At 50.8% G+C, this 26,877-nt stretch overlaps 1 protein-coding gene across 4 annotated transcripts in view; it reads right to left on the reverse strand.

Moving 5' to 3' along the window:
* Nucleotides 1–343: 343 nt before the first annotated feature.
* Nucleotides 344–26,877, reverse strand: part of Sipa1l2 (signal-induced proliferation-associated 1 like 2) — a 155,971-nt gene continuing 129,437 nt past the window's right edge. The window contains 8 exon segments of one of the 4 annotated variants that reach the window (NM_001009704.2): nucleotides 357–1,572; nucleotides 3,866–3,947; nucleotides 4,512–4,635; nucleotides 5,151–5,204; nucleotides 15,014–15,145; nucleotides 21,347–21,566; nucleotides 24,363–24,516; nucleotides 26,155–26,379. In NM_001009704.2, the coding sequence (NP_001009704.2) occupies nucleotides 1,426–1,572; nucleotides 3,866–3,947; nucleotides 4,512–4,635; nucleotides 5,151–5,204; nucleotides 15,014–15,145; nucleotides 21,347–21,566; nucleotides 24,363–24,516; nucleotides 26,155–26,379 (1,138 nt within the window). In that variant the 3' untranslated portion in view covers nucleotides 357–1,425. 4 annotated transcript variants of the gene reach the window in all.

Raw genomic sequence — 26,877 nt, forward strand, 5'->3', positions numbered from 1 at the left:
TATAAAATGAGTTCGGTGAGCCCTGGCTTAAAACCAACCAACTAAATAGTTTCCCACCCCAAAGGAAGCTTGAGCAAGTTTTCACTGCAAGTCAAACTTATCTGCTTATAAGATGGGAACCTCCAGACCCTTCCAAGGACAGAGACTCTTGGGATCAGGGGACGTGGAGCTTAGAGAATAGTGTGTGTGAGGTGCAGTAGTGAATCCTTGGCACTCTGAACCAGCAAGAGGCTAAGAGGTGGCTGACCAGTTCTGAATGTAGACCAGGGTCCGAAACCACTTGCAATAAGATCGCAGGAACGGCCGACGCGTCGCAGCCACACAGACCAGGTAACGCTGCTTCTAACGTTGACTTATTTTGAACATTTATTAAAAAAGCAAAATGTATGTTCATCTCAAATATAACAGTTAAAAATGGAGAAGCAATACAAACAACGTGTTAGCCAGCAGCATCCGGTCCTCAGCTTGCCCACCCGCTTCAGTCAGGTTTGGGTGAGCTCAGTCACTGCCTGCCTGCCTCCTGCCTTACAGCTAGCCCAGGTGAAACAGACTCATATAAAATTAACAAGTTAGGGTTAAATAAGCTTAAATAAGAGCGTTAAATACAAGACACTTTGTCAGAGGTTCTGTACAAAGATAAACAGGTCTGGGTTGTACACAGGGCCCTGCTGGTACTCAGCAGCGGGGTCTATGGGGAGGGCAGACTGACTGACTGCAGCAGAGCAACTATGAGAAAGCAAACTACACGCAGAAGTGACTACCAACAGGTCCAGCTGTTCACAAGGCATTCGCATCTCTTTTCTTAAAAAAAAAAATTCAGAACACTGTTAATATTCAGGCACCGTTTGTTCCTGCAAATAAATACGTCTCTACGGCAACAGTGTTCGTGCTAGTGTTAAACTTCAGGGCTTGTCTCTGACAGAGCTCTGCAGACTGCTTACTGCACCCTTCTTATTGCTATGATAATGTGGCTGTGGAAATAAACTACTGTACATCCAAAAAAATAGAGCACCTTTAACATTAAAGTACACGTCGATTATCTGCCTCCCTATTTATTTACAGTCCGACAGCCCCGCTACGGTACACTGGCTTAGCGTCTCTGCAGGTCACCCGCTCAGGTTAGTGACACCTAGTTCTCTCCCAAAGGGAAGCTGAGGCCAGAGCATCGTCAGGGAACCATTCAGCTTCTGTTAGCATCCAGCAGTTACATTCATCTTCTGCTGCAGCCACCTGGGAGTCCAGGCCCCCGACCTGCCTGCTGGGGTGAGTAGTGAGACACAGACAGACAGTGAGACATCTACCTACAGGTGACAGAAAGCACATGTAAAAACTGCATTGCCGACTTGGAAGGGACCACAGGGAGGCAGGCTGGCAGGCAGGCTGACTGACCAGCCCGGGGTCCCACGGTGAGGAGCGGCGAGCTGATCAGACCTTTTTGTCAATGGTGCTAAAAAACCACTCGGTGAACGTGCGTAGCTGGGCTGTGGCGGTCTGTGACTCTTCCTGCAGTCGCATGTTGTCCTGCCTCAGGTGCTGGACCTCAGCCTGCAGCACCGCCTTGTCCTGCTTCTCCTGTGTGGCAGAGACAGAGGGTGTTACAAGGTCAGCTACTTCCACTGAGCTGCACACGAGGGTCCCAGGGTCTTGCCTGGGTTTTGTTGTTCACGCAGAGCCACCCTAGGCTCTTGGCTCCCTCCGTATGTTCTTAAGGAAGAGCAGAGCTGCTGTGTAGGAAGTGATACTACCCCACACCACTTGGAGGAGACATGGCCAGGCTGGTGGGAACCCCTCCTGACTTGAGGGCTCCTTTCTACCCAAGACTGGCCCAGTGTGGCAGCTGCGATGCTAACTCGGGGACAGCTGTTTGGCCTCTCACGCCAAGCGATTCTGGTGCTGGCATAGCTCCATGCTGCCTTCAAAGATGGCCTCTCAGGACTACGTAATAGGACTTTAAAAGTAACTGCCTTCGATGCTTCTACCATGAGAAACACTTGACAGACTTCAGATCTCTAGAGCTGAGGGGCAGAACAGTCATAGCAGCTACTGCTCTTAGTGGCTCACTGCTGTGATACACAGTGGGTGAGCGGGGTGAATCACTCCCTCAGGGCGTCTGTCAGGGCGTCTGCTTCCACCCTTCAATAGCCTCCCAGTTCCCCAACTCTACCCTGTCCATGCGTCTTGTCTTTAAGGCCTTCTCAACACTAATGGACAACTCTAGAGGCTGGTTCCTCCTCTCTCTCCAACCCACACTTCAGCCCCTTCTAGAACAGCTTCAGGTTTTTACATCCTGGCCCACCGCCATGCCCTGGTTCCAAAGGAAGCTTCCTGGTGTCCACCTCCACTGTCTTCTAAGCCCACCTGGACGGTCCCATTCCACCACCTGCCCCACACCACCATGTCTTCCTTCCCCAGTGCTCCTGCAAGGAAGGCTCTTGTTCCTCTGGCAAGCTGGTACAGACCTCCTCGGGGAGCTCAAACTCTGTGTTTCCTGATGGACTCATCAAGGGTACATCACCACTAATGTGCTACATACCCCGGGGGCCCTTGTGCCTCTCTTGTTGTCCTAGCTAGACCAAGTTAGTTAAACTCAACTGCCCTGGTGTCCATATCTGCAAAGGAGATAAGCAGTGAGCTGTGTCTGTCTGCCTGGGGCTCTGCTGGCTTAGAACAAAGAAACCTTAGTCTAGGCAGACTTGGGAAGGAGGTCCCTGGAGCTGGTGTGTGCGCGTGCATGCGTGTGTACACACACACACACACACACACACACACACACACACACACACATCCCCTCTATCAGGATCACCTTAGCAGGAAGTGAAAAAGCAGCCTTGCTGGCAGCTCAGCTAAATACCCAAATACCCCCTGGCAGTTTCCCCTGCCCTTGACCTTAACTCTAGCTCCTTAGCTGGTGGTGGGAGACGGTGACCATCAGAGGTCAACACGTGAGTGTGCACGTGCACACAGACCCACATGTGTTTAACGTGTGGCAAAAGCTGTCCCAGTGCCCATCCTAAGTCAGCTGCTTCCCTGGCACACTAGGTAAGAACTAGACTCTTGTATAATTAATTTTCTTCACTAGTTCCTTCCGGCTTGGCCAACCCCATCCATGTTTACACCAGCTATGATGTAACACAGCAAACCAAGCCTACATCCCAGGAGGCTTCTGAAGCCCTCTGTGACTCCATCTCCCTCCAAGGGCAGCAAAGGCACCTAGCACAGTAGGGGCACTGCAGTGGGAACCAGCATCTTGTTCCTCTGGAGAGAAGCCAGCACATGGACAGACTGACTGACTGACTGACTAGCTGACTGACTGACTGACTGACTGACTGGCTGGCTGGCTGGCTGACTGACTGACTGACTGACTGACTGACTGACTGACTGACTGACTGACTGGCTGACTGACTGGCTGGCTGGCTGGCTGGCTGGCTGGCTGGCTGGCTGACTGGCTGACTGGCTGGCTGACTGGCTGGCTGACTGACTGACTGACTGGCTGACTGGCTGACTGGCTGACTGACTGGGCTCTTGAAGGTCTCATCTTTGGTGAGTAACAGATCCTCCTCTGGGTTGGCTCACATGTGGCTGTTGCAAGCAAAGCCTCAGGGGATCTCACATTTAGAAGACATAGACACTCGCAGGCCTATTTACACGGAAAAGAGGCAGACCTGAGTTAATTCCTGGGAGCCACAGTAGGACTCTATGTGCCCTCAGGGGAAACCCCACACCAGCTGCCGGTGAGAAGATGAGAGGAGACAGAGGGAACCTCCTTCCCGGATCCAGGTCGGCTGAGGGTCTTATCCATGTATTTGCAGGAATTAAAAGGGGCTCGATGTGGGCAAAGCACTCGGAGGACTCCGCAATCACATACCTTCCGGAGGTCAGTCTGCAGCTGTCGGAGAATCAGTTCTAGCTGGTTAACTTTCCCAGTCAGTGTGGAGGGTGATCGCTCCCTGGGAAATGTACAATTAAGAGGATTTAAGAGACTGAAGGCTAGGATGTTGCTTGTGTTCATGTTAGCAAACTTTTCCCTGAAAATACTGTGTGTAAGTTGACAAGGTCCCCCATAGCTACCACCATGAACTCAGAACTGGTAAGACACTGAGGATGGTAAGCCAACAAAGCCAGGCTTATTTAAGTGGAGAAGAGGCAGACCAGAGTTAAGTCCTGGGAGCCACAGTAGATATGACTTCCCTAACCTGTAGGCAGATAATTGGATCAGGGATCAGATCTGGGAAGAACTGTGCTCTAGGCAGGTCCACAGCATGAGTGGCCTGGCTGGCCAAGACTGACTGACAAGGGGTCATGCCTGGTGCTTTTGTAGTAATTAGGCAGCTGACTGGAGGTTGGCTTCTGTGGCACAGGCAGCCAACAGGCAGGATCTGTCTATGCTGTGTGAAAGTCACATAGACCAGTGACATCTCTTCCGGTATTCAGGTCAGTCCCACTGTAAGACTCTCTCCAGCCTGGCCTTGGATCCCTAAATTTTGGGACAGTGGGAGGGAGGGTCTACATACCCTGGTGTATCCATGAATTCTTTGCCACTGGTGGGATCTACACACAAGGACAGCTCTGGGGCCCCTTCTAGTTCTTGTCCATGCTGGAGGTCGGTCAGGGTGCAGAAGGAGGCCACCCTCTGGTCTGGAGAGGAGGAACATATAGAAAGGAGGTTGGTGAGAGCCACCAGGCCCCGTGACTTTGTACAGACCAATTTACTGAATGGAATCTGCTGACCCTCCTCACCACAATGCCCTGTTTGAAACAAAATGGAGAAACAGAAACTTAGGCAAGCCGGTGGCAATGACGAAGCATGAGGCTGGCTGCCCTCCGCAGGGAGGGTATGGTGCATATATACCGAGCTACAGAGCAAGGCAGCTTTCTCCTTCCCACACTCCCAGGACTCTGGTTGTGTGTGGTTTAGCAAGTGCACGATGTGGCTGTGACAACCATGGAGATGGACCCTGCTGCAAGCTCCTATGAGCTCGAGAATGTTCCCAAGACAGGACAGCCAGGGCACATGTCCCTGTGCACCCCCAACACAGTATGTGGACCACCATGCAGGCGTGCAGATGTATGAAATGTGCACCACCATGCAGGCGTGCAGACGTATGAGATACAGAACAATCTACAGAACAGCAAGAACTGGTGTCAGTCACCTAGGTAGGAGGCATGGTGACAGAGAAGCCCGAGTTCCTCGTCTGAGTCAAGACCTGAAACAAGATTGAGAACTCTCCTGTGAACAGGAACATCTCTCGGACGTGGAGAACCAGGGATGCTTCTAAGGCTCGAAAGATATGTGAGCAGAGCATGCATGGGTGCTGGCATCTGTATGAATAGGTGTGTGCTCCTGCCTCTGAATGTGTAAAAGACGCAACCAGGTATTACACAGTGTCACACAGCACGGTGAGGTAACATGTTTCATGTGTTCTCGTTAGTAGTGTCAACCACAGACACCATCACTGCAGACTGACAGGAACGATCCACGCTTCGAATTTAAGAACAGTGACGGTGACAGCAGTCAGCTGGGCCTCTCACTAGAAACTGCTGGGGAAGCTCAGAGGTGCAGCAGTGCCAGCAGCAACAGCCACAGCAGGGGAGACTCAGGGCCTCTTACCACAAGGCATTAGGAACTTGGCATTCAGTGTTTCCAGAAAGTGGGGTTGGAAAGAAAAGCAGCCTAGCCTCTTGGGGCTGAACTCTGACCCAGCACTCAGGCCAGTAATGCTAAGGTAGGCAGGAAGCACCCTGTGGTTACAGAACAGCGCTTTGCCCCTGAACTGAGTGTGTGTGCATTTGTAGCTGGAAAGGGAGGGATAAGACCTGCTGGAGTGCGGAGGCCTCCTCCTCACAGGGACTGATTAGTGGGGAGGAGCGGTAGCCAGGCACACTGGGAGATCTGTCTCCTGCTGGCTGCTGCGCAGGCCTCCTAATGAGGTGACCTGCCTGTTTGGTTGATGTAGGGTCACACACTACCAGTTAATTAAAAAGGGTAGCGACGCTGAGGCTGCCAGAAGCACATGATGGAAAGTCACTGCTGCCATACAGCACTGAAGGCACAGAGGCTCACACTGCCCTGGGCTTGCAGAAGGCGTGCTGAGTCCACTCAGAGACCAGTCACACCAGCATTCTCCAACTGCATACTGCCCTTCCCAACCCCCAACACCTGCTGTTGGCATGCAGGTCCTTTAACTGACCTTCTGTGACGCTCAATGTAACCTACACATGACAGAGATCCTGTGCCCACTCAGCCCAACAGGGAGCCACATTACCCACGCAGTACTTGAACCTCAGCTCACATGGGCAATAACCTGCGTCTTAGTGAGTGATCCACATCTGCAGGCCTGCCCCACATCTCAGTCGCCAGCTCTCAGAACCACGAGATGCTCCTGACATCCTAAGGATGAACGGGAGCAACTAACTCAGGACCTGTGTGTGTGTGTGTGTGTGTGTGTGTGTGTGTGTGTGTGTGTGTGTGTGCTGGGCCTCTCACTGGCCTGGACCACTCACTGACTGGGGTAAGCTGCCTGGCTGGTGAGACCCGAGGCTTCGAGAGCCTCTGCTTTCCTGGCGCTGAGATTACAGTGCCGTGCATGGCACTGCTCAAAGGACCATGTGTGACTTTTGACATAGGTTGGCTGCTCAAACTCACGTCCTTATGTCTGCGTGCCTAGCACTTGACTGACTGAGCCTTCTCCCCGGCCCTTTACTGCTAGGACTTTTCAAGAGTCCCTCCCTTCTTTCCCTCCCTGCCTCAGTCTGACCCACAGCCATCGGCTTTGATCCTGTTCATGAGGTTACATCCTGTTAAACTTAGGTTTAAGCGAGCACACTGTTAGCACATTATCAGAAATGCATTGACACAGTGCCTGCCGGGCAGCACAGCCCAGCCACACCACAGTGATGAGTGCCTGAGTTCCCCATTATCATCACAGGGCTCATGACACTGCAGGCAGCACAATGGCAGAGGGTCCCAAAGCTCGGCGGATTCCAAATGCAGTTTCTAAGGGAGGTGTGTTGCTCTTGAACCATTGGAAAGTAGAGGAATTACTAAGGACATGAGTCTATATAAACACATCATCAGCAGCAGAAGATAAACTGTGCACCACATGGTGGACGGTTAAAAGACCTTACTGTGTTTTACAGGCAAAGGGCACCATTACATCCCACACCAAATGGAAGCAGAAACAATAGACTCAAGCTTGGATGGGACCCAGCCAGGTCTTAAATGTGACTGCCACAACACAGGGCAGTTGCTGTCCTGGGCCGACACCATTAGCACCTAGATCACCCTCTCCTAGACCAAGGAGATGGCTCCATTCTGACACCATGCCTTTCCAGTGGCAATGTGGTCACCTACCCACTTCTGATTCATTTTAATTTTGCTATATTATTTTATATGGGACAACTGGCTATCAGCCAGTTCTTAGGAATGAGATGTCAGGTTTGAGGAGGGGATGTGGTACATTTTTCTGGCTTGGCTATGAATTGTCACCGTGCTTGAAAGAGAAGATGGATTGCTTATAATTCACAGAACGACATTGGCTTTGAGTGTCTTTGTGGTCTCCTGGAGCAGCAGATGCTCTCACCCTGAGCAGGTGAGCACCTGTGGCTCTCGAGCATTGGAGTCTGCATCAGCATCATCTGCACACGTAGTTACCGTGCGTCTTCTTCATTGTTTATTTAGTTACCGACGCACGCACGCACCCACCCGTTGTTTAGCAGAGGCAGCATCTCCCAACGCTCATTCACACTGGACACACCCTGGTTCTCTCTACCTCGCTCATTATAAACCTTTCTCTGCAGTTCACGTGTCCCTTTTAAAACTCACTCACTCAGGCGTCTAATGCTTACATGTTTTTACCTGGCCATACTGTATTTCATGTTTTCTCACTACTCTGTAATGAAAGCTTCCAAATGAGGATACTGATTATTGTTCACTTTTACAAAGTCGACTTTTCTAGCTTCTAAATCTAAACGGTGTATACAATCGCTTTCTCTCTTAGGTGTTCAATACATTCTGATGCCTATGTTCTTTGTTTTTTCAAAAGGACTTATTCTATTTTTGAATCATTATTATGCTATTTTAATTATTATTGATTTATAATAGGTTTCTTGTTGAATACTGTTCATCTCTTTTTAAATGGGTGCAATTAAGTTCTTAGCATATCTATAGATAGCTGTATTGAAACTGCACTTATCTCAAATTAATTCAAAAAGGACTGTCATTTTTACCACAGAGGATTCTATCCATTCCTGCCCTTGTCTATATTAAGACTCTATAGTTAACAGTGTCTCCGTTTTCTCATTGTGATTCCAACAAATGACTTGATTTACAAAGAACACATAGCTGGATCTAGCTGATTGGCTTACACTGTCCCTCACTACTGCTCCAGTGACTGTGTGTGGGATCTAAGCCAACTAGACCTTCCTCTGCTGTGTGAACGTGCCACCCCGCCATGAGGTGTCGGCCCCAGTCCTAGCCTTGTGTCTGACTGACCCACAAGGACCACAGGTATCACAGCCTGGGACTTCTCAGATCAGATGACAAGTCATCACAGAATGGCTGTTATCCTTCTGGGGACTCCATCCCACACGACAAAGTGCCACGCCCCCAGTTGGGTTCAGAGTTTAGCCAGGGTACGACCATTCCAGCAGAGTCCTCTGGATGAGCCTGACACAGCCAAGTTCCAGGCATGTGGCCCTGGTGGCCCCTGAAGCAGAAGAACCAACCACTAAGCTGGGCCTTAGCCAACTCAATAGCAATGGAGGGCACGGAGCACTGATGGCAGCAGCCAGACATTTTAGGATAGGTCGTTACATAGAAACAGTGGCTAAAGAGTCAGGAACGCTTTGAAAGGTTGCTCATCTGGTTAATTTTAGAGAGTTTGTCTTTTGAGACAGGGTTTCCTCTGTGTGGCCTGGGCTGTCCTGGAACTCGGCTTCCTGAGTGCTGGGATTAAAGGCAGGTGCATGACAATTTTAGAGTCTTTAACAATTCCAGTCGATCCTACTAGATATACAAGCATGACTACAGTTTTAAGCCACTGGAATTTGTTCTTTTTTCTCCCTTTCCACACAACGTTGGTGATGTGTTAAGGACTCGAAAACAAACGTCAAGGATGTGGTTTCGGTGGGTTCCTGTTGTGGTTTGCATGTGTGCTCTCCACGACCTCATCAGTTTGAACATTTGGTCCCACTGCTGGGGAAGGTTGTAGAACCTTTAGGAGGTGGAGCCTTGCTGGAAGATGAGGATCTCGGAGGACCCTAGGACTCTAAAGCCTGGCCCTATCACCAGTTCCCATGGGACAGTGGACAGGAAACTTGGCAAAGTCTGAGCGGGTTGGGAGCCCTGGAACCCAGAGAGGACCATAGGAGCTTCATCTGCTTCCAACCAGGTCCCTGTCACATGACCACACTCCCTATATGGGAACTCAACCTATGGCCACATAGATCAGAACAGAGATCTCTATGCTAATGAGGTATCTCGGGGTCCTGAGAGTTTAGCCGGTAAGCTTCCATGCCCAGACATCCCTTCCTGCAAAATGTATTTAATCTCTGGTCCACCCCCAGGAGGTGGTGTGCACCCATTTTCTACAATGAACAATCAACCAACAGTTTGGAATCAAGGACTGTCTCTCTCGTCAGAACTGTGGTGGGAGCATGGAGGAAGCCTTTGTCTACAGAGTCACGATGCCTAAGTCTCCTGCAGAAGCCTTTCCAGGCTCCTAGAAAATCACTGCTAAGCTAAGGACAGTCGCCCATGAACTGAGCCAGAGTTTCCCATTCCCCTGGCCCTGTCCCAACTCTGTTTCCAACTCCCTGAGATCCAGCGGGGTCTGGATGTCCAGGAGTAATGGAACCCCTGGTCCCAGATCCTCATAGCAGGTCTGTGGACCACAACCCTCCCTTTCAATCCTCCCCCCACCCTCCGCTTTGGCTTCCCACATCTTAGGCTGCATTTCCCGCCTCCCTAAGTAGTGCATTGGCACTTCCCTCATGGGGCAAAATGCAGAGCCACACCACATCTGGTTCCTTGTCTGTGTTCTGTGTGGACACAATGGGATCAGCCAGCTCCCAGTGCCGTGTGCTGCTACACCATGCCTTCTCTGGTGGTTTCAATATGCTTGGCCCAGGGAGTGGCACTATTAGAAGTAAGTGTGGCCTTGTTGGAGGAAGAATGTCACTGAGGGCATGGGCTTTAAGACCCTCATCCTAGCTGCCTAGAAGCCAGTCTTCTCCTAGCAGCCTTCAGATGAAGACGTAGAACTCTCAGCTCCTCCTGCACCATGCCTGCCTGGATGCTGCCCTGCTCCCGCCTTGATGATAATGGACTGAACCTCTGAACCTGTAAGCCAGCCCCAGTTACATGTTGTTCTCATAAGAGCAGCCTTGGTCATGGTGTCTGTCCGCAGCAGTGGAAAATCTAACTAAGACACTTTCCCTGCCACTGTGAACTGTGGATTGGAGTAAAGCTCCTCCCTGCGTGCTCTGCCACCTTATTTCAGCAGAGAAAGGAACGGGGGCAGCTGCCTTGTTGAATTCCTGACGAGCCCTGTTCATCATCATTCCCAACTGCATCATGTAGACCATCTGGGAATAAGGATACATCCTTCCCGAGACTGTGGTAGGATCTCTCAAATCTTATCTTTTATTAGAAATCAGTCCCAATTCCATTAGAAAGACTTTTAGGAAATTAATGTAATCACTCTTAATTACCTCACCGACTATACCTCACGATAATTAAAGCTTCTCTTATTAACTGGTTAGATTCGACTGTAAGAAGGAACGATCTCAGTCTACAGGATCTCACGTGCGCCTTCTCCCTGCAGTCAACACACTGAGGCTGTCTAAATCGGGCTCTCTTTCAGAGATTTGAAAATAAAGAATTCTATTACACAAGAAAGCTGCCTCTAGATTTCAGGAAAGCCTAGCACAAGGGCACCATTATCCTTTGAAACTGAAAACAATTCACTGGGCTTGGTGGTTCTGAGTGACACTTGGTTTTGGAACATTCTCGATGGCTTTTCAGCGACCTCCACACTTTGCCCTTTGTTCTTCATCCCCATTGTTTCTTGCAATAAATACTCAATTATGTCACCATGAAGTTTATTCCTATGCAGTTGACATCCCTCAATAACTTCTTTTAATCTTTCTTTAGTGTCACCCAGAGAACATGTAATGAGAAAGCGAAGGAATGAGGGGTGGGGTAGGGAGAGGTGGTACCTCCTATTCAGTGCAAATAGAGCCAGCCTGGCAGAAGCCTCAGAACAGGGCCAGGTGCACTGGTTCCCTTCATTCAGAAGATGGCCCAAAAGCACTGTGTTGAGGGACAGCTACTGGAAGTCAGCTAAGGCACAGGCAGAGGGGACCGTTGGCCAAGGGACTTTCTGAGCTGCCATCTACAGACTGTCTAATGACAGGCTCCCTTTAGTCTTGAAGCTAATTCCTAGCACTGGGGAAACTGTACCTGAGTTTCCTAGGGAGCGCTCTGCTTCTTGTGATATTAGACAGGGAATCCTGGGCCCTGTGCTCTCTGACAGGATCTCCTCCTGCTGCCCAGGCACACGCTGTACCTCATCTCCTGCTCAGGCTTTCAAGTTGCAGGGAAGACAGGCCTGGCCAAGGCCTGCATTCTGCAGGGACTGCAAGGCCCCAAACTCCACAAGGTCTCCTGACATAGGCCTGGGAGAGGCCTTACAGAGCCTCTGTCTTCTCCAGGGGAGGACAATCTGCTGCAGCCTCAGTAACCTCTCTCACACTAACTCCACCTTGCTCTCCTATGATTTGGGAACGTATCTGCTAAATGCTAACCCACATTCAAAGGAAACCTCCTCCCTGACCTGCTTCCTCAATGCACTGGAACTGTTGTATTTTAAAATGGATTTCTTTTTCCCACTCCTTCTTTAGCTCCTGGATCTGCCTAGTTCTGCTCCACCCGACAAGGCTGGACTACAGGCAGACATGCAGCCAATGTCCAGCTTTGATGAGCTGGGAATTCAAACAGGTCCTTACAGGCTTGTTCAGAAAGTGCTCTTACCCACCGGACAGTCTCCCCGGACCCTCTTCAGCTTTCTGGAATCTTTTGAAATGTAGTTAAGTTAGTTTTCATACTTTTCCCACTAAAATGTTGCTGGACATTGTATATCTCTTTAAGAACTACTCTTTATGGCTTTAGGCTAAATATTCAACATGTGCCACCCTTTTCGTCACTACTCAGTCATAGAGAGAGAGCCGGGCTATTCCTTAGTTCTTCTTGCACAGTTGTCAGAGTAATATTTCACACCATCTCCAAAGTTCAGACCTCAAGTTTCATCTCTAGTTTCTTGAATTGTTTCATTGTGTGTGGTCAGCAAACCTGGGAACACATCCCTCTCTGGTGGTGCTCATGGCCTGGTGACTTATCCTCTGGTGGTCTCAGTAACACACAGCCCTTCTCCACACTCACCATATTTAAACATATTCTAACAGTTATAACGGGGTGGGGGTGATTCTGGTGCCTTGGCTGTACTCCCGAATAACACAAGAGTCCAACACCCAGCTTTAGTTCAGTGAAGATGGCCTTTCTGGTGAGAATGAGGCGAGGCAATGGGACACTTGACTGTCAGGGAGGGACTCTTGTCTGGACTTTCTACGTAAGACTCGTGTTGTCTGTTGTATGACTTTCCCTGAGCTGATGAAAGAAACATGTATTCATTCCAGATTCAGAAACAGCCTTGACAAACCAAAGGGAGGACCCCATCAAGGAGGCGGGGTGAGCCAGTCAGCTTTCTGGGGTGACTTAAGGGAGCATGAGCAACTGGGAGGCTGCTTCTGCATCACTGAAAAGCCCCGCCCTACCCTTCTACCTCTTTTGTGCTCAGGGTAAGAGGGCACGGCAACTGAGTCTGAGGTCAGGGTCCCGTGAGTGCCCTCCTCATGAGGGAGTGCTGGTGGGCTCAACCAGCAAGCTCAACGACCTGCTTGCAGATGTGCCAGCTGCTACTTATATCAACATGGTGCTAAAGCCTGAATCCACCACCGTCAGCAGTTTGCAACAGTGAAATGATTAAGGATACGATACCATTCAGACTGTTTCCAGAAGGGAGATAGTCACTAGTGGGAAGCAGAGAGGGTATGTTGACTTACAGTGTCCCCTCTCAGCTGTCATGCCCCCAGTAGATATGCCAAGAGGCACAGGTATACAGAAGGCCTCTTCAGTGGGCTAGGTCACAAGAGGAGAGGGTGGGTTACAGTACCAGACTTTGTCTTCTGTAGCCTGGCACCCCTCTGGGAGATGATCGAACCTGCTTTCCTGAAGCCTGATGTCACAGGTGTGAGGGGCCAATGGAGGCTCTGAGCCCTAGGACTGCATACTCTGATTAGGCTGGAAGGCCCTGAGTCTCAGAGTGGGCAGAAGGCAAGACAGCCCCTTCATCTGCTGTAGAGGCAGAGCAAAGGAATGCTGGAGTGTCAGTTTGTACGCAAGATTTCCATGGCCCAGTGTGTCTGAGATGTCCCCATGGCCCAGTGTGTCTGAGATGTCCCCATGGCCCAGTGTGTCTGAGATGTCCCCATGGCCCAGTGTGTCTGAGATGTCCCCATGGCCCAGTGTGTCTGAGATGTCCCCATGGCCCAGTGTGTCTGAGATGTCCCCATGGTCCAATGTGTCTGAGATGTCCCCATGGCCCAGTGTGTCTGAGATGTCCCCATGGCCCAGTGTGTCTGAGATGTCCCCATGGTCCAGTGTGTCTGAGATGTCCCCATGGCCCAGTGTGTCTGAGATGTCCCCATGGCCCAGTGTGTCTGAGATGTCTCCATGGGCTAGTGTGTCTGAGATGTCCCCATGGCCCAGTGTGTCTGAGATGTCCCCATGGCCCAGTGTGTCTGAGATGTCCCCATGGCCCAGTGTGTCTGAGATGTCCCCATGGCCTAGTGTGTAATATGTCCCCATGGGCTAGTGTGTCTGAGATATCCCCATAGGCTAGTGTGTAATATGTCCCCATAGGCTAGTGTGTCTGAGATGTCCCCATGGGCTAGTGTGTTTGAGATGTCCCCCTGTGGGTTAGTGTGTCTGAGATGTCCCCATGGGTTAGTGTGTTTGAGTACTTGTCCCCATCTGGGGATGATGCTTTGGGAAGTTGTAGAAACTTGAGAGGTGGGGTCATGTTGGATGGAGGAGGTGAGGAATGAAGTTTATAGGAAGCCACTTCCTGGTCCACTGAGGTGTGAACTAACACCCACTGCCCCTAGTCAAGGCCTGCCTGCTACCATGCCTTCAAGGGTTCCTCTCAAACCACAACCTAAAGGAGGCCATTTTCTCACAAGCCATTGTTTGTCAGGTTTTAGTCACAGTCATGAGAAAGACAATACAAGTGACCAATGGCAAAAATTCCTAAGAGTTGTGGCTCCACATCCCACGAGGCCCAAATACTGGGAAGTAGGTTCTTCATCCACTTTGTGGACAGTTCCCAAAAAGCTGGAGAAGGATGTTCCCTAGGTGGTAGCTTCAACTAGATAGTCACAGCATCAATGGTGATCAAAAGTAGCATGGCAGCTGGAGGGCTCTCAGAACTCAACTGACCCATGGTGGCCCACTGACCACAGGCTTAGATGGAGCCAAGACCCACACAGAGAGAGACTTGCAAGGGGCAAACAATTCTGCTGGAGTCATCTGTGCTAAACTCCGAAGCTCTGGCCTCTGGTGGGTCCCCTCCCATGTCACCTTGGTGTGCTGCAAGGACAGGCAGGCTTGCTTCTCTCACAGGGAAATGGAGCTAAGGAGGAAGGGGGGGGGGGGCTTGTGGGTCAGGTGACAGTTGGTGCAGGGAACAGAATTTAGGGATTCAGTCCTCTGCCAAGTACTTATCAAGTAAATGGCCACCTCTAGATGCTTCCCCTCCTGCCATTTTTAAAGATGGGCAAAGCACTCAATATTTGCCAGATGATCCAATCCACAGATGTGCCCTAAGCTGCAGCCAGGCCCCACAGGAGTGTGCTCCCTGGGCACACAGGAGGACTCTGGGTGTGGGCGAATCTTTACCTTCAAATGCTCGTGCAGCATCCACAAGGTGGGACCAGTCTAACCCTGCAGCTGTGTCTGGCAGCGGCATCAGGCCGGGATCTGCACACTTGGACTTGTCTGATAAGGACCCATCGGAGAACCAGAACTCATCTAAGTAGAAACAAAATCAGAGTGTAAGTCAGTCAGCCTGTTGCCACCAGAGTCACAGCATGGGTGCCACTGTCCCAGAGTCTGACAGTTGACAGTCAGTCAGTCAGTTAAAACACGGGTACCCAAAGACAGTCAGAAGGGCAGTCAGTCACAGCATGGGGACCTTCACCCTCAGTCAATCACAGCATGGGAACCACAGATCCTACATGCACATTAATATGAGCAACACAGTACCCTATATAGACGACTTGTCTCTCAGTCCATCAGTCACTGTCTACACGGTCAGTCACAGCACGAGCACTGTGACCCACAGTAGGTCACAGCTCTGCTGCATCACTTGCACATAGTCAGTCCCATATAAGCACACAGTGCCTATCTGGAGTCAGTCAATGTATCGTGCCACTAGTCCCTGTCCTTACAGATAGTCAGAGCATGGGTACTACCACTGTCACAACCAGCCGGTCACAGAGTGAGTACTATCGGTCCCTACGTACAGTCTGTTAGTCTGTGATTCATTGGTCCATCAGTCCCTGAATAGGCACCACCGTCCTCAGAGAGTCAGTCAGTCACAGCACCAGCAATGTTGATCCACCCAGGGTCAGAGTCAGTCAACGGGGAGAGCATGTCCAGACTCAGTCATGGTGTGACCACCACCGTCCCCAGAGTTGGTTACAGCACAGACACTACATTCCCTCTCACAAAGTAGCCTAGGAAACTGTGTAAAACATTGCCCTGCTAAAGTAGGGACCCTTGAGATGCTCTCACCCAAAAGAGACAGAGCTCTGTCAGAAGCAGCCAACCCGAGACCAACGAGGTGCTGGAGCGCAAGTGGGGGTGGGGGCGGGGGTGGGGTCAGCATGGAGCCTTGTGGAGCATCCTCTCTTGCAGAAGCTTTCACTCCCCAGATCTGAGTGCCCTGGGATCAGCCCCCATTTTCTCAGGGTAGCTGTTCCCCCTGAAAAAGTGCTGCAGCCTCACGCTGCCTTGAGACAGCTCTCAGCCATCTCTTTCCTGAGAGACCTCGCAACCATGCCGAGGTGTGGTGATGTCTGAGGAACAACGTTCAGTGAAGCTGCTTCAATTAACAGGCCGGAGAGAGAAAGGAAGTTGCCTCACGCCTGTGCCTGTGTGTAGAAGTGGCTGCTGGCTCACTTTCCTGATTCCACAGGACAATCCTACTGCTGCCTCACCAGAAGCCTCCAGCCCCCCATCACTTCCTGAAATGCAGGTCTCCTTCAGTCATGCGTTTTCCCAGCATTCCTTTTCTCCTTAAGTGCTTAGGTCATTAATAACACTCATTGCTAAGAACTCATTCTGCATCTGAGAATAAATCCTGAGAGGGCCTGACCGGACACTTTCAAAGTGGAAGCCTTTTCTGAACCTGCCAGGAGCACGGCTTGCAGCTGCATGTGGCCGCATGTGACTAATGAGACCAATCATAGCAAAGCCACCTGGCTGGCTGAACCTGCAATTACGTTCAGGGCGTAATTAAGCAAATGCACCTGTGATTTCTGCACCTCCATCCTTCTGGGGCGCTGAGGTGCTGGCATCTGGAATGGGACAGGCGGCATTTGCACAGGTGGCCTTGAAGGACACCCACAGTCTGTTCCCACTCCACCACTGCAGCCTGAGCAGATCTCTCACAGTGACACCAACCAGACAGGGCTGTTTCCAGGCGACCATGCTGAGGTATGGTGATATCTGCCCAGTGCTTCCAGTCTTTCCTATGAGGGATGCGATGGAGCCCCTCCTACCTCTGCACACTAACAGCAGCTCATGCCTGCACTCTGCCCTGTTGAGCGCTAAGCCAGCAGTAAGGGTGGAACAGGAACTGGGAGAGAAAACACTCAGGATTTTTAGGTCCCTCCTCTGAGGCCTTCTCTGGGGGTACAATGGAGGGGTCATTGGCCAGTGGCTGTATCAGCAGAGTAAGGACAGTGGCTGGCCGGCCTGACAAAGGAGGGATGGAGGTCTATGTGGGAAGGGAAGGGACAGTGGCTGGTTCTAATTTAGAAGGTGGGTACAGTTAACATTCCCCTGTGGAAAGATCAGCGACTTAACGAAGAAAACGGTTGGCAGACTTGGGCTAAACAAGTCAAGCTCTGTTTCTGGGGCGAGGCACAAATAAGGATGTTGGAGCAGAGGCCCACGCAAGTGGCTGGGGATGCAGACGGGTGCACCTTGGCCAGCCCCAGAGCCCGCTGTCAGAAGCACCAGGGCAGTCACCATGAAGAGGTGCTGGGAACTTGGGAAGTACCTGTGACACCCGCCTCCTCAGCTTTCAGACATGCAGGGAGTAAGGGTGGGATACGGCGTGCACAGCTGCTCAGCGTCACTGTCCCTGCGCTGTGCGCTGTGGGGACTCTGCAGACAGACACTGAGGAGGGAGGAGAGGAGACTGTGAGAAGTCCCCTCCAGCCACGTCTTTAGATGGAGACTGCTCCATCATATCATATCATGGGAGTGGGACAGCTGAGTCACAGTTGGGCTCAGCTCTGAGGCTTTGTCACTAGGAGACGACAGACAGACAGACACACAGGCTTCTGCAGAAGACAGGCTAGGTGATGTGCTGTGAGACAGAGTGCTGTCTAAGGAGGTGACACTTGGTTGAGATCCGAGTGACAAGGGGGAGCTGGCAGATGCCTGATGCACTACTGGCATAAGAGCTAAGGCTGAGTGTGGGTAGATTTGAACCTCTGCCTGAGGCTTGACCTGAGCTGGGAGAGCCTCAGGCTGTGGCCGTCTCTCAGACAAGCCAGGAGGCACCTGTGTCTGCTGCAATGATCAAAATCAGGCACATGTAACACTTTTTTCTTCCACTGAGTAGAAATGAGGTGATTAGGAATAAGATCTGCCTTTTAAAATTAATTTTTTGTTCAAACTTCCAAACCAGCAAATCTGTTACATGTCTTTAACCAACATGAACTCTGCCAGCATTACTGGGAAGCCAGCAAGTGCAGTCACCATGACAGAGGAGAGCAGATCCTGCATGGCCCCATTATGGAGCCAGCGCTGGTAGAACATTCTCCATGGTCTGGTGGGGAGGAGGAGCCACCACTCTGCCTGTGATGCACACACTGTACCTGTTCTGTCCTCCAGGTTTCAGGGCTTCTAGAAAAGACCCACTTGTCATGGCTACCCACAGCTATCCTTTCAACTCTAACTCTTTAAGGCTTGGGGGCGCCTCAGGAGATTCAGAAAGAAAGTGACCAGCTGGTGACAGCACTGACTAGCTCCCTGGCCACCAGCTCCGTAGGCACAGTCACAGAGCATATGGTAGCACGAGACTAACTCTCAGAATAGCATCTGGGGCAGCGCAAAGCCAAGAAGGCGCATGCTATCTAATGCTCAGGTCAGAAAAGATGATTCACTCAGAAGGGCGATTTACAAAATGGTAACTTCCTGGGGGCCCCAAGGAGGTGAGAAGAGAGGGGCCTGGTTGGCCTGAACATATTCAAGGGGACAAGTGGGCATGTACAGCTTAACCTGGACAGAACCTGGCAATTTCTCTGCTTGGCCATCCCTGCCCATATTGCATGAGAACCTACATTTTGAGCTATGGGTAGTGTGTAGGCCCTGCTGCCCACGCAACATACTCTCCATGTCTGGACACCAGTCTTGTGGATTCCTATTGTCCTCCACTGTCCTGACTGACTTATGCTGCAAATGCTGAGGGTTCCCCTGACAGCAACCATACAGCTCTTGAATGTGAGCTTCATGGGTGACAATGTTGTATCCCAATGTCAAAAGTCTGACAAAAACTGATACCCAAGCTAGAAGATGTCACAAGGACACTGCAAGTCTTCATGTGACACAATGTTTAGGTCTCTCTGAGAATCTAAGAGATATTCCTAGACACTTGCTTCCGAGAATCAGGCTTTACACTGTAACTAGCAACTCAGTTTGCGGACACATTCTCAGAGGGCTGTGTCCCCTTGGGCATCTGTCAAACAACCAGGAGGGCACAGGATAAATAGATTTTTGGGGGGACAGATGGAAACTCTCATGGTTCCTGAGGTGGTGGACTAGGAACTAGCATCCTCCTAGGATCCCTGATGCTTACGTGTGTTCATGGGGACGCAGTGGGAAGGGACTCAGCGCTTTTGTGGGGGAGATAAGTCACTACATTTATCTCAAGGTTTCTTCCTTACTACAGTCACACACTTGAGTTCTTACTTGTCTCCCAGAGCAGTATCTGAGCAGTGTCAGGCTCCAAGAGGCACATTACCAAGTAAGGGAGTGCACCCAAGAGCAAGGGCCCTGAGAGGAAGCACAGGACAGGGGCATCTGCTTCTTTCCTTAGGCTGTGCACAGCTCTGAAAGGATTCAGAGAAGCTGCCTCAACTGCTGCTACTAGGAAAAGGCCACACCCAGCTGCACCTCCCCCCCTCCCATTGCAGCAACACAGTAACAGCAGAGACCAGTGCTCACAGCAACAGTGACAGCACAGACCAGTGCTCACAGCAACAGTGACAGCACAGACCAGTGCTCACAGCAACATAGTAACGGTAGAAACCAGTGCTCGCCACAGGTGGACCCGCAGGAGGGAAATTCAAGAAACGAGATTTTTAGGGCAGTGAAACAACTCTGCACAACACTGTGGAGACAGACACGCATTACTGTCTGTCCGACATGTGCAGTGTGAAACTGAAAGCAGGGACTATAGGCCTTGATGGCAACGCTGCATCACGGGCCTCCACTATAACCAGTGTGCTGTGCTGCTTGGGGTGGGGTGGGAAGGGGGACAGCACACTTAGGAAAGGAGTTTCCCAGGAGCAGGGAACACATGAAAACTATAGCATTTTCTGCTCAGTCCTTGTAAGAACCTAATACCTAAGAAATTAAATTTATACCATCATCACCATCACTATTTATTTTAAGAAACTGAAACTAAGACATTATGTCTGTCACGGGGGAAAAAGAAGGGTTGAATAGAAACCCTGGCTACAGAGAACCCACTGGTTAGCCACATTTGTACTGTGGAAAATGGGAAAACAACAAGAGCATAAACAGAACTTCAGCAGCTTCACAAACACTCTCAAGGGACACTCAGTGGCCATCCTGAGCTACGGGAGAGAGACCCTGTCTCAAAAGAGGCAGTGGGGGTGCGGTGAGGGAGTGTGTGTGTGGGTTAATGACACTCCACCAGGGACGCAGACACATGTGTCTGAACTTTCGTCTTGCTATTGAGAAACTCAGAGGCTTTCTAACAGGCAGGGCACTGTGTTCACATAAGCACTGCACAAGATGAGGTTCACCCTGGTTTGTTGAACATTATTAGAAGCTGTATGTCAGAGAGCCTGGGGTGTTTATATACACTGCAGAAATTAAACTGGTTCTACAGATAGTTCTTTCTACGATGGAGTTTTAAAAACAGTCTGAATATAAATTTATAGTTCAACCGCCATCCTCTCTGTGCAACAGGAATGGAGGCCAGGGGTAGGACCTAACCTGAGGCTGTAGCCGGCAGTAGACACTAACATAGGCTGCAGAGATGGCCCAGTAGGTAAAATGCTTGCTGTGCAAACATGAAAACCTGAGTTTGGGTCCCCAGTACCCATGACAAAACCAAGCGTGCAGGTGCAGGCCTGTAGCCACAGTGGTAGCAGGGGAGACAAGTAGATCCCAGGGAACTGGTGGCCAGCCAGGCTAGTTGAGATGGCAAACTCCAGGTTCAGTGAGCGAACCCTATGTGTGTGTGTGTACAGTGTGTATGTATGCGCGCGACTGTACACACTAAAAGACACACCATATAGGACACTAAAAATTACAGTTTTTACATTTGACCTGTGACTATGGTGCCGGTGTGGGCTGGGACACAGGGACAGCAGTGATAGCCGAGGGTCATGAAGCTGTACCTAGGTCTCGCAATGCCCGCCTGTTACCACCTGCGACCAGGATTGTGAAGAGGAGGCTAGACTGCTTGGTACAACCTGAAAAGCCACCCTATGCCACTGCTCCTCTTTGAAAAAGTTACAGACTCCACACATTGCTTCCTTCAGAGATAAAGTAAAAACCGTTTTTAATAATAACAATGTCTAATGTAAACCACCTTGAAGTCTGCTATTTGGAAATGACTTAGGAGACAGAGAAATGGTGCCAAACAGTTGACATCTCATCCCTTGTGTATACTTGGATCCAACTCGAGGATCCCAGGGAACCACAGGCACCCATGAGTGCCCCCACCCAGCCTTCACTTACTCCGTAAGCTCCCCATGCTGGGTGCAGGGTGGGTTCTTGGAGGCAGCGTACTGTGGTAGGGTGGAGTCGTGCTGAAGAGAATGTCGTTGGGCAGGGCCTGGTCCAGGATGGAGCTTCGGGAGCTGGCGAAGGAAGAGCCCCTCCGGTTGCTGCACACACTCTCATCGGACAGTGTTCGGTACAGGGACCTCCGTGGAGACAGGTTCCCGTAGAATGAAAACTAGGGGTTGTAAGGGCAGGGGCATTGACAATGTGAAGGTCTGAGGAGTAGTGCTGCACACCTATAATCCCCAATACGTGGGAAGCTGAGGCAGGGGGACTGCTGAGAGTTCAAGGCCATCTTGGGTTGCATGGCAAGTAAAGGCCGGTCTTGGCTACCATCCCAAGACCATCTCAAATCCAAATCAAACGCCCACAATAAATCTGCAGTTGGAGCTGTCTGCTGTGCTATGGCTTTCTCAAGCTTCCGCTAGCCCTGGAAAGTCAGGCATGCAGGAAGGATCCTGGACCATGCCTGACTTCAGAGTTCCCTCCTCTGATCTGACCCTCTGTGACACACAGTCACATTAGACAGCTGTGGCTTTATTCCTTCTGAAAGGTTAAGCGGAGCTGTGGAAATACGCAAGGCTGTCATTTCAGGCGGCTGATACTCACAGAAGCACACACTGGACTGACGGTCATTAGCACCGACTACGTTTTAATATTAGGTAATCGACAGCAGGGAGGTCCAACTGAGTCTAAATAACAAAACTAATTCTGAATGCTGACATTTCCAGATATAAATGTGCTTAAGAGAAGTAATTTAAGTCTAGTAAATCCTGCTGTCCACTTAAAAATTACCACTTGCAAAAGTCTGTATAATTTCTGGAAATTGAATTACAGTTAATGGGACAAAACCATTGTGAGGGTTAGCTTTGTCAACTGACATAGCTCTAGGGCCATCTGGGAAGAGTGTCTCAGATGTCTGCTTCGGGTTAGCCTGTGGCATGTATGTGGAGGCTGTCTTTGGGTTAGCCTGTGGCATGTATGTGGAGGCTGTCTTAAGCTAAGTGATGTAGGATGACTCGGCCTGCTATGGGCAGTACCATTCCCTAGGCATGGACTCCTAAACTGTGTGCAGTAAGTGGAGAAACTGAACTGAGAGCAAACACACACATGCGCGCACACACACACACACACACACACACACACACACACACACACACACACACTTCTCTCTGTTCTTGTCTGTGGGTGTGCTATAAACCAGTTGTTTGAGGGTCCTGCCTTGCTTTCCACACATTTATGGACTGTAATCTGAAATTGAAAGATTAAATAAATCCCCTTTTCTCTCTTTAGTTTTTTTTTTAAATCACAGCAAGAGACAAGAAAGTAGGACAACCAGCTATAAAGGAAGGCACTGACATCACTGCGTTAAATCTCAGATACACTAAGACAATTCCAACAAAGAAGCAGGGACCGAACCTGCAGCACTCTCTTGGCACTGAACCACTGAACCACAATCGTCTCATACCAATACTGTTTCTAACACACACAGAAGTGGCCATTAACATTTCTGGATGTGGCAAGGAGGCTAGGGACTCTGCTATTGCCTATGTTCTACCCATTCTGTCTGGCTTTCCAGTGCAAAATACAAGGTGTGTGTGTGCGTGTGTGTGTGTGGGTGAGCTGCAAAGCCTACTCGTAACTGAGGAAGCAATTTGTCTTTGAAGAAAACCCACAGGTCAGGTTGAGCACAGCTCAGCCATTCTGAGACGATGCTTGCTATGGAGTCGTCTGCCTTTGAACCCAAGCACACACAGTTTCCTGACCGGGATCTGATACAAGCTTTGAGAAAAGGCTCCTTGTAAGGCATTCTGGAGGGATTCCCAGTTCACATCCCTGCAAGTTCTTTAGAGCTGCGTGCTGGTGCTTAGAGCACAGTGGACAGGGACAGGTGCAGTGTCTGATGGCACTGCTGCTCTGGGAACACAAGGCAGCTAACCGTGGTAAGATGCACAGACTAGTGCTCACAGCCATCCTAGGCAATGTCTGGCTTTCCCAGGGAACCACAGAAGCCTGGGTTACAAGTGTGAGAGGGCTCTGTTCTAGAGCCCAATATCAGTGTGTGCCCCACAGTCTGCTACCAGAGCCTGGTTACTTGAAGAAGCGATTGGCCCACACTTACTTAGGCTCTTTTCATTACTCTGCATTATTGCAAACACTGCTTTGTCACTCATTCGTGTGGGGCACAGACATAGTCATGGTGCACTGTGAGGGCAGTTGGTCATCTCCAGAATGCAGGCCATCAGGCTTGGCAGCTCCTGCTTTGCATTATGTTAGGAAGTGACTTAGGGAGAACTTGGGGCAGGCGGGGAGCAAAACAAAGACAGGACTTCCTCCCTGAGAAGGCACTTGAGCATGAGGAGGGCCTTCTCTGAGAGCTGTGGCCTGTGGGGCAGAACACAAGGCTTGACAGATGGGGTTGCAACCAAGCTCCATCCACTTCTGGAGCAGACAGCCTCCCAGGACGACCTGGGCAGGGTACAGGCTGCAGGTCCTGGGGGAGCTGAGCAGTGTGACCTCACTGGCTGAGGTTTGATGGCCAGTTGTGTCTAGGCACCATGCTAGGCTCCTGTGTGTCACTTCCTAGCATAGCCCTGGCCCTAAAGCCATAACCTTTATCGCATCAGCACACAAGGGCCCACCTGCATAACATGTAACAGGTCATAGCTGGAGCCAAGACCTGAGGGGAGCCTGCCTGGCTTCCAGAGCAACTCCAAGAATACAATGGCCGCCCACCCCAGCCTCCTCAGCTTGTTTGTCTTCTGAAGGAACTGGTAGTGGCCAGGGTCAGGGCTGGGCTGCAGCTCTTGCCTGGAATGTGCAAGGCCCTGGGGTTCCATTCTCAGTACTAAAAACAAACAAACACCGAACCCTGACACCCGTGACAGTGGCAATGGCCACTGTACACTGGGCTGTTGGTGGGGAGCACGTGAGTACCCAGAGTTGCACCACAGCCCTCATGGTCACTCACCTTCCGTCTCCCCTCCTCCACTAAGGGGCTGTCAGGCAGCATCAACTTCAGAAAGTCATCTTTGGACAGGACGTGCTGAGCTTCCGGAACAGAGTCTCCTACTACTGCCGGGTGCTGACTGGCTGTAGACATGATGTCCATCTCGCCATATATCCTGACAATAAACCAGAGCACAGGGTCAGAGGAGCCGCAGCCTACCTAGAAGAGGCCCCTTGGCGGTCAGACGAAATGTCCAGGAAGAGTCTGAAGCTGAGGGATAGCTCAGTTAGTCTGAGGACTCGAATTCAATCTCCCAGAACAGACTTTAAAGTCATGTTTGTGTTCTTCGGCTTGGCAGATAGAGACAAGCAGATCCTTGGGCCCGCTGCTCAGCCAGTCTAGACTTAGGAGGCTCTACACCAGTGACAGACGCCATCTCTAAAATCACAATGGGTAGTGCCCAAGGCACATTAGTCAAGGTTGTTCTCTGGCCCAAACGCACGCATGCACTCACTCGCTCCACTGTGGAGGCCCACAATTCTCAGTGCACCATCCCCACCCCCACAGCGTCTCACATCTAGACAATGCACTTAAATACAATTAGATCTCTGAGTAATTCAGAGACCTCCGATTCCCAAAGTCTAAGAAGAAAACACTAACTTTAAAGTAAGGCCAACCCCGCCCCAACCTTCAAGAGTCCATGCCCTCTCCATTAGCCATGCACTCACACGCACGTGCAGCCCATGCCTACACCATGGTTCACTCCTATAGCAGAGCACATGATTCAGACCTACAATTCAGGGTTTCCTGGGCTTCTCTGAACAATACCAAACCTTTAGTTTTTTCCTATTTTCACAAACATGGGCATCCTCCCCCACCTGCCCATAAAACCCCAAGAGTCCCACAAAGCAACCAGGTGAAGTGTTTTTGCATTTATGTTCTCTGACTGTGGGGCTGATGCTGCCTTGGCCTTGAGACGCCACAGAGACTACACCACCCTACCCCAGCCATTACCATGACTCCACTGCAGTCAGCTTTCTGGATAGAGGGTCAAAGACAGCAGAGCTTTACACTTTGCTACAGATAAAAGCCAAGGGCTAGAGATGGCTTCAGGTGGAGGGCTAGCCTTCACCAAGTTCAAGTCTGATGGGCGAGCTCCATCCCAGAATCCCTGTGGTGGAACGAGGGAGTCCACTCCACATGTGCCATGGCAGCCTAAGCATTACCACCACCACTATCACCACTATCACCACCACCACAGCCGTCACCACCACCACAGCCACCACAGCCACCACCACCACAACCACCACCACAGCCACCACCACCACAGCTACCACCACCACAACCACTATCACCACAGCTACCACCACCACAGCCACCACCACCACAGCCACCACCACCACCACAGCCGCCGCCGCCACCACCACCATCACAGCCGCCGCCGCCACCACAGCCACAACCACCACCACCACAGCCACTACCACCACCATCACCACTGCCACCACCACCACAGTCACCACAGCTACCACCACTACTACCACTACCATCTCAATAAAGTGAAGACTTTAAAGAAAGAAACCTAAATTCCAACATTTAAAGAGTTTAAAGCAGAGACCAGAAGTGGAGATGGCCCAGTGGGTAAAAGGCTTGCCTTGCGAGCAGAGACTTGAGTTCCTTTCCTTCCCAATTTGCTTTTGGTCATGGTGTTTTGTCACACCAACAAAAACCCTACCTAGAGGATAGATGGACAGACAGACATGGCAGGAAGGGTGTACAATGACTAGGGTTACACATATGACAGGAAGCCACTTACCTGGGACATTCAGTCACTTCAGGTTCCTCAGGTGGTGGGCTGCCTTCTGACTTTTTCCAGCCGATGACATATTTGTTTGCTGCTCCTTGTCTGTGGTAAGGCTTTGCCACAGCCCCAGGTACCTGCTGACCACCGCTGTGAGTGACGATGTAGACTTTGGAGCTGTCCAGAGACCCAGTGCTTTTGGAGCAGTGAGTGGAGGGGCTTCCTGAACGGTGAGAGCCACTGTGGAGACAGCCAAAGGTGGCATCATCTCAGATGCCGCAGAGACCTGTGGTCCCTGGGCATGGGCTGGAAGGCAGGTGACCTCTCTACTACATAGCTCCCTGGATAGGGGGCTCCCCATGCTCAGACGTGGCTCTCTTGTGGCAGGAACAAGCTGAGAAACACAACTGAGGAAATACAGCCAAAGGCAGGCAAGGGGCAGGCCACTCACTCAGTGCCTAACATTCCAACTCAGCTGCCCAGGCCTCCAGTCTCGTAAGCACAAAAACCCGAGGCCAAAGAGGCGCTCTGGGGCAGCTCCTCATGGACTTCTAATCCCCTAACCTGTCAAAGGAGACAGCTGCTGCAGAAATCCCCCCTGAACACCCTTCCTCCACCTAATGAAGGACGTGCACCGCAGGCAAGTATCCAAGAACCCTGGGCAGCTTCCACTCGGCGGTAACATGAAACTCTCCGCCACACAGATTCCAGGAGTCCCTGAGGTACCCTGACTCTTGA

This window comes from Rattus norvegicus, chromosome 19 (genome assembly GCF_021556685.1).
Source record: "Rattus norvegicus strain SHRSP/BbbUtx chromosome 19, alternate assembly SHRSP_T2T, whole genome shotgun sequence".
NCBI lineage: Eukaryota > Metazoa > Chordata > Mammalia > Rodentia > Muridae > Rattus > Rattus norvegicus.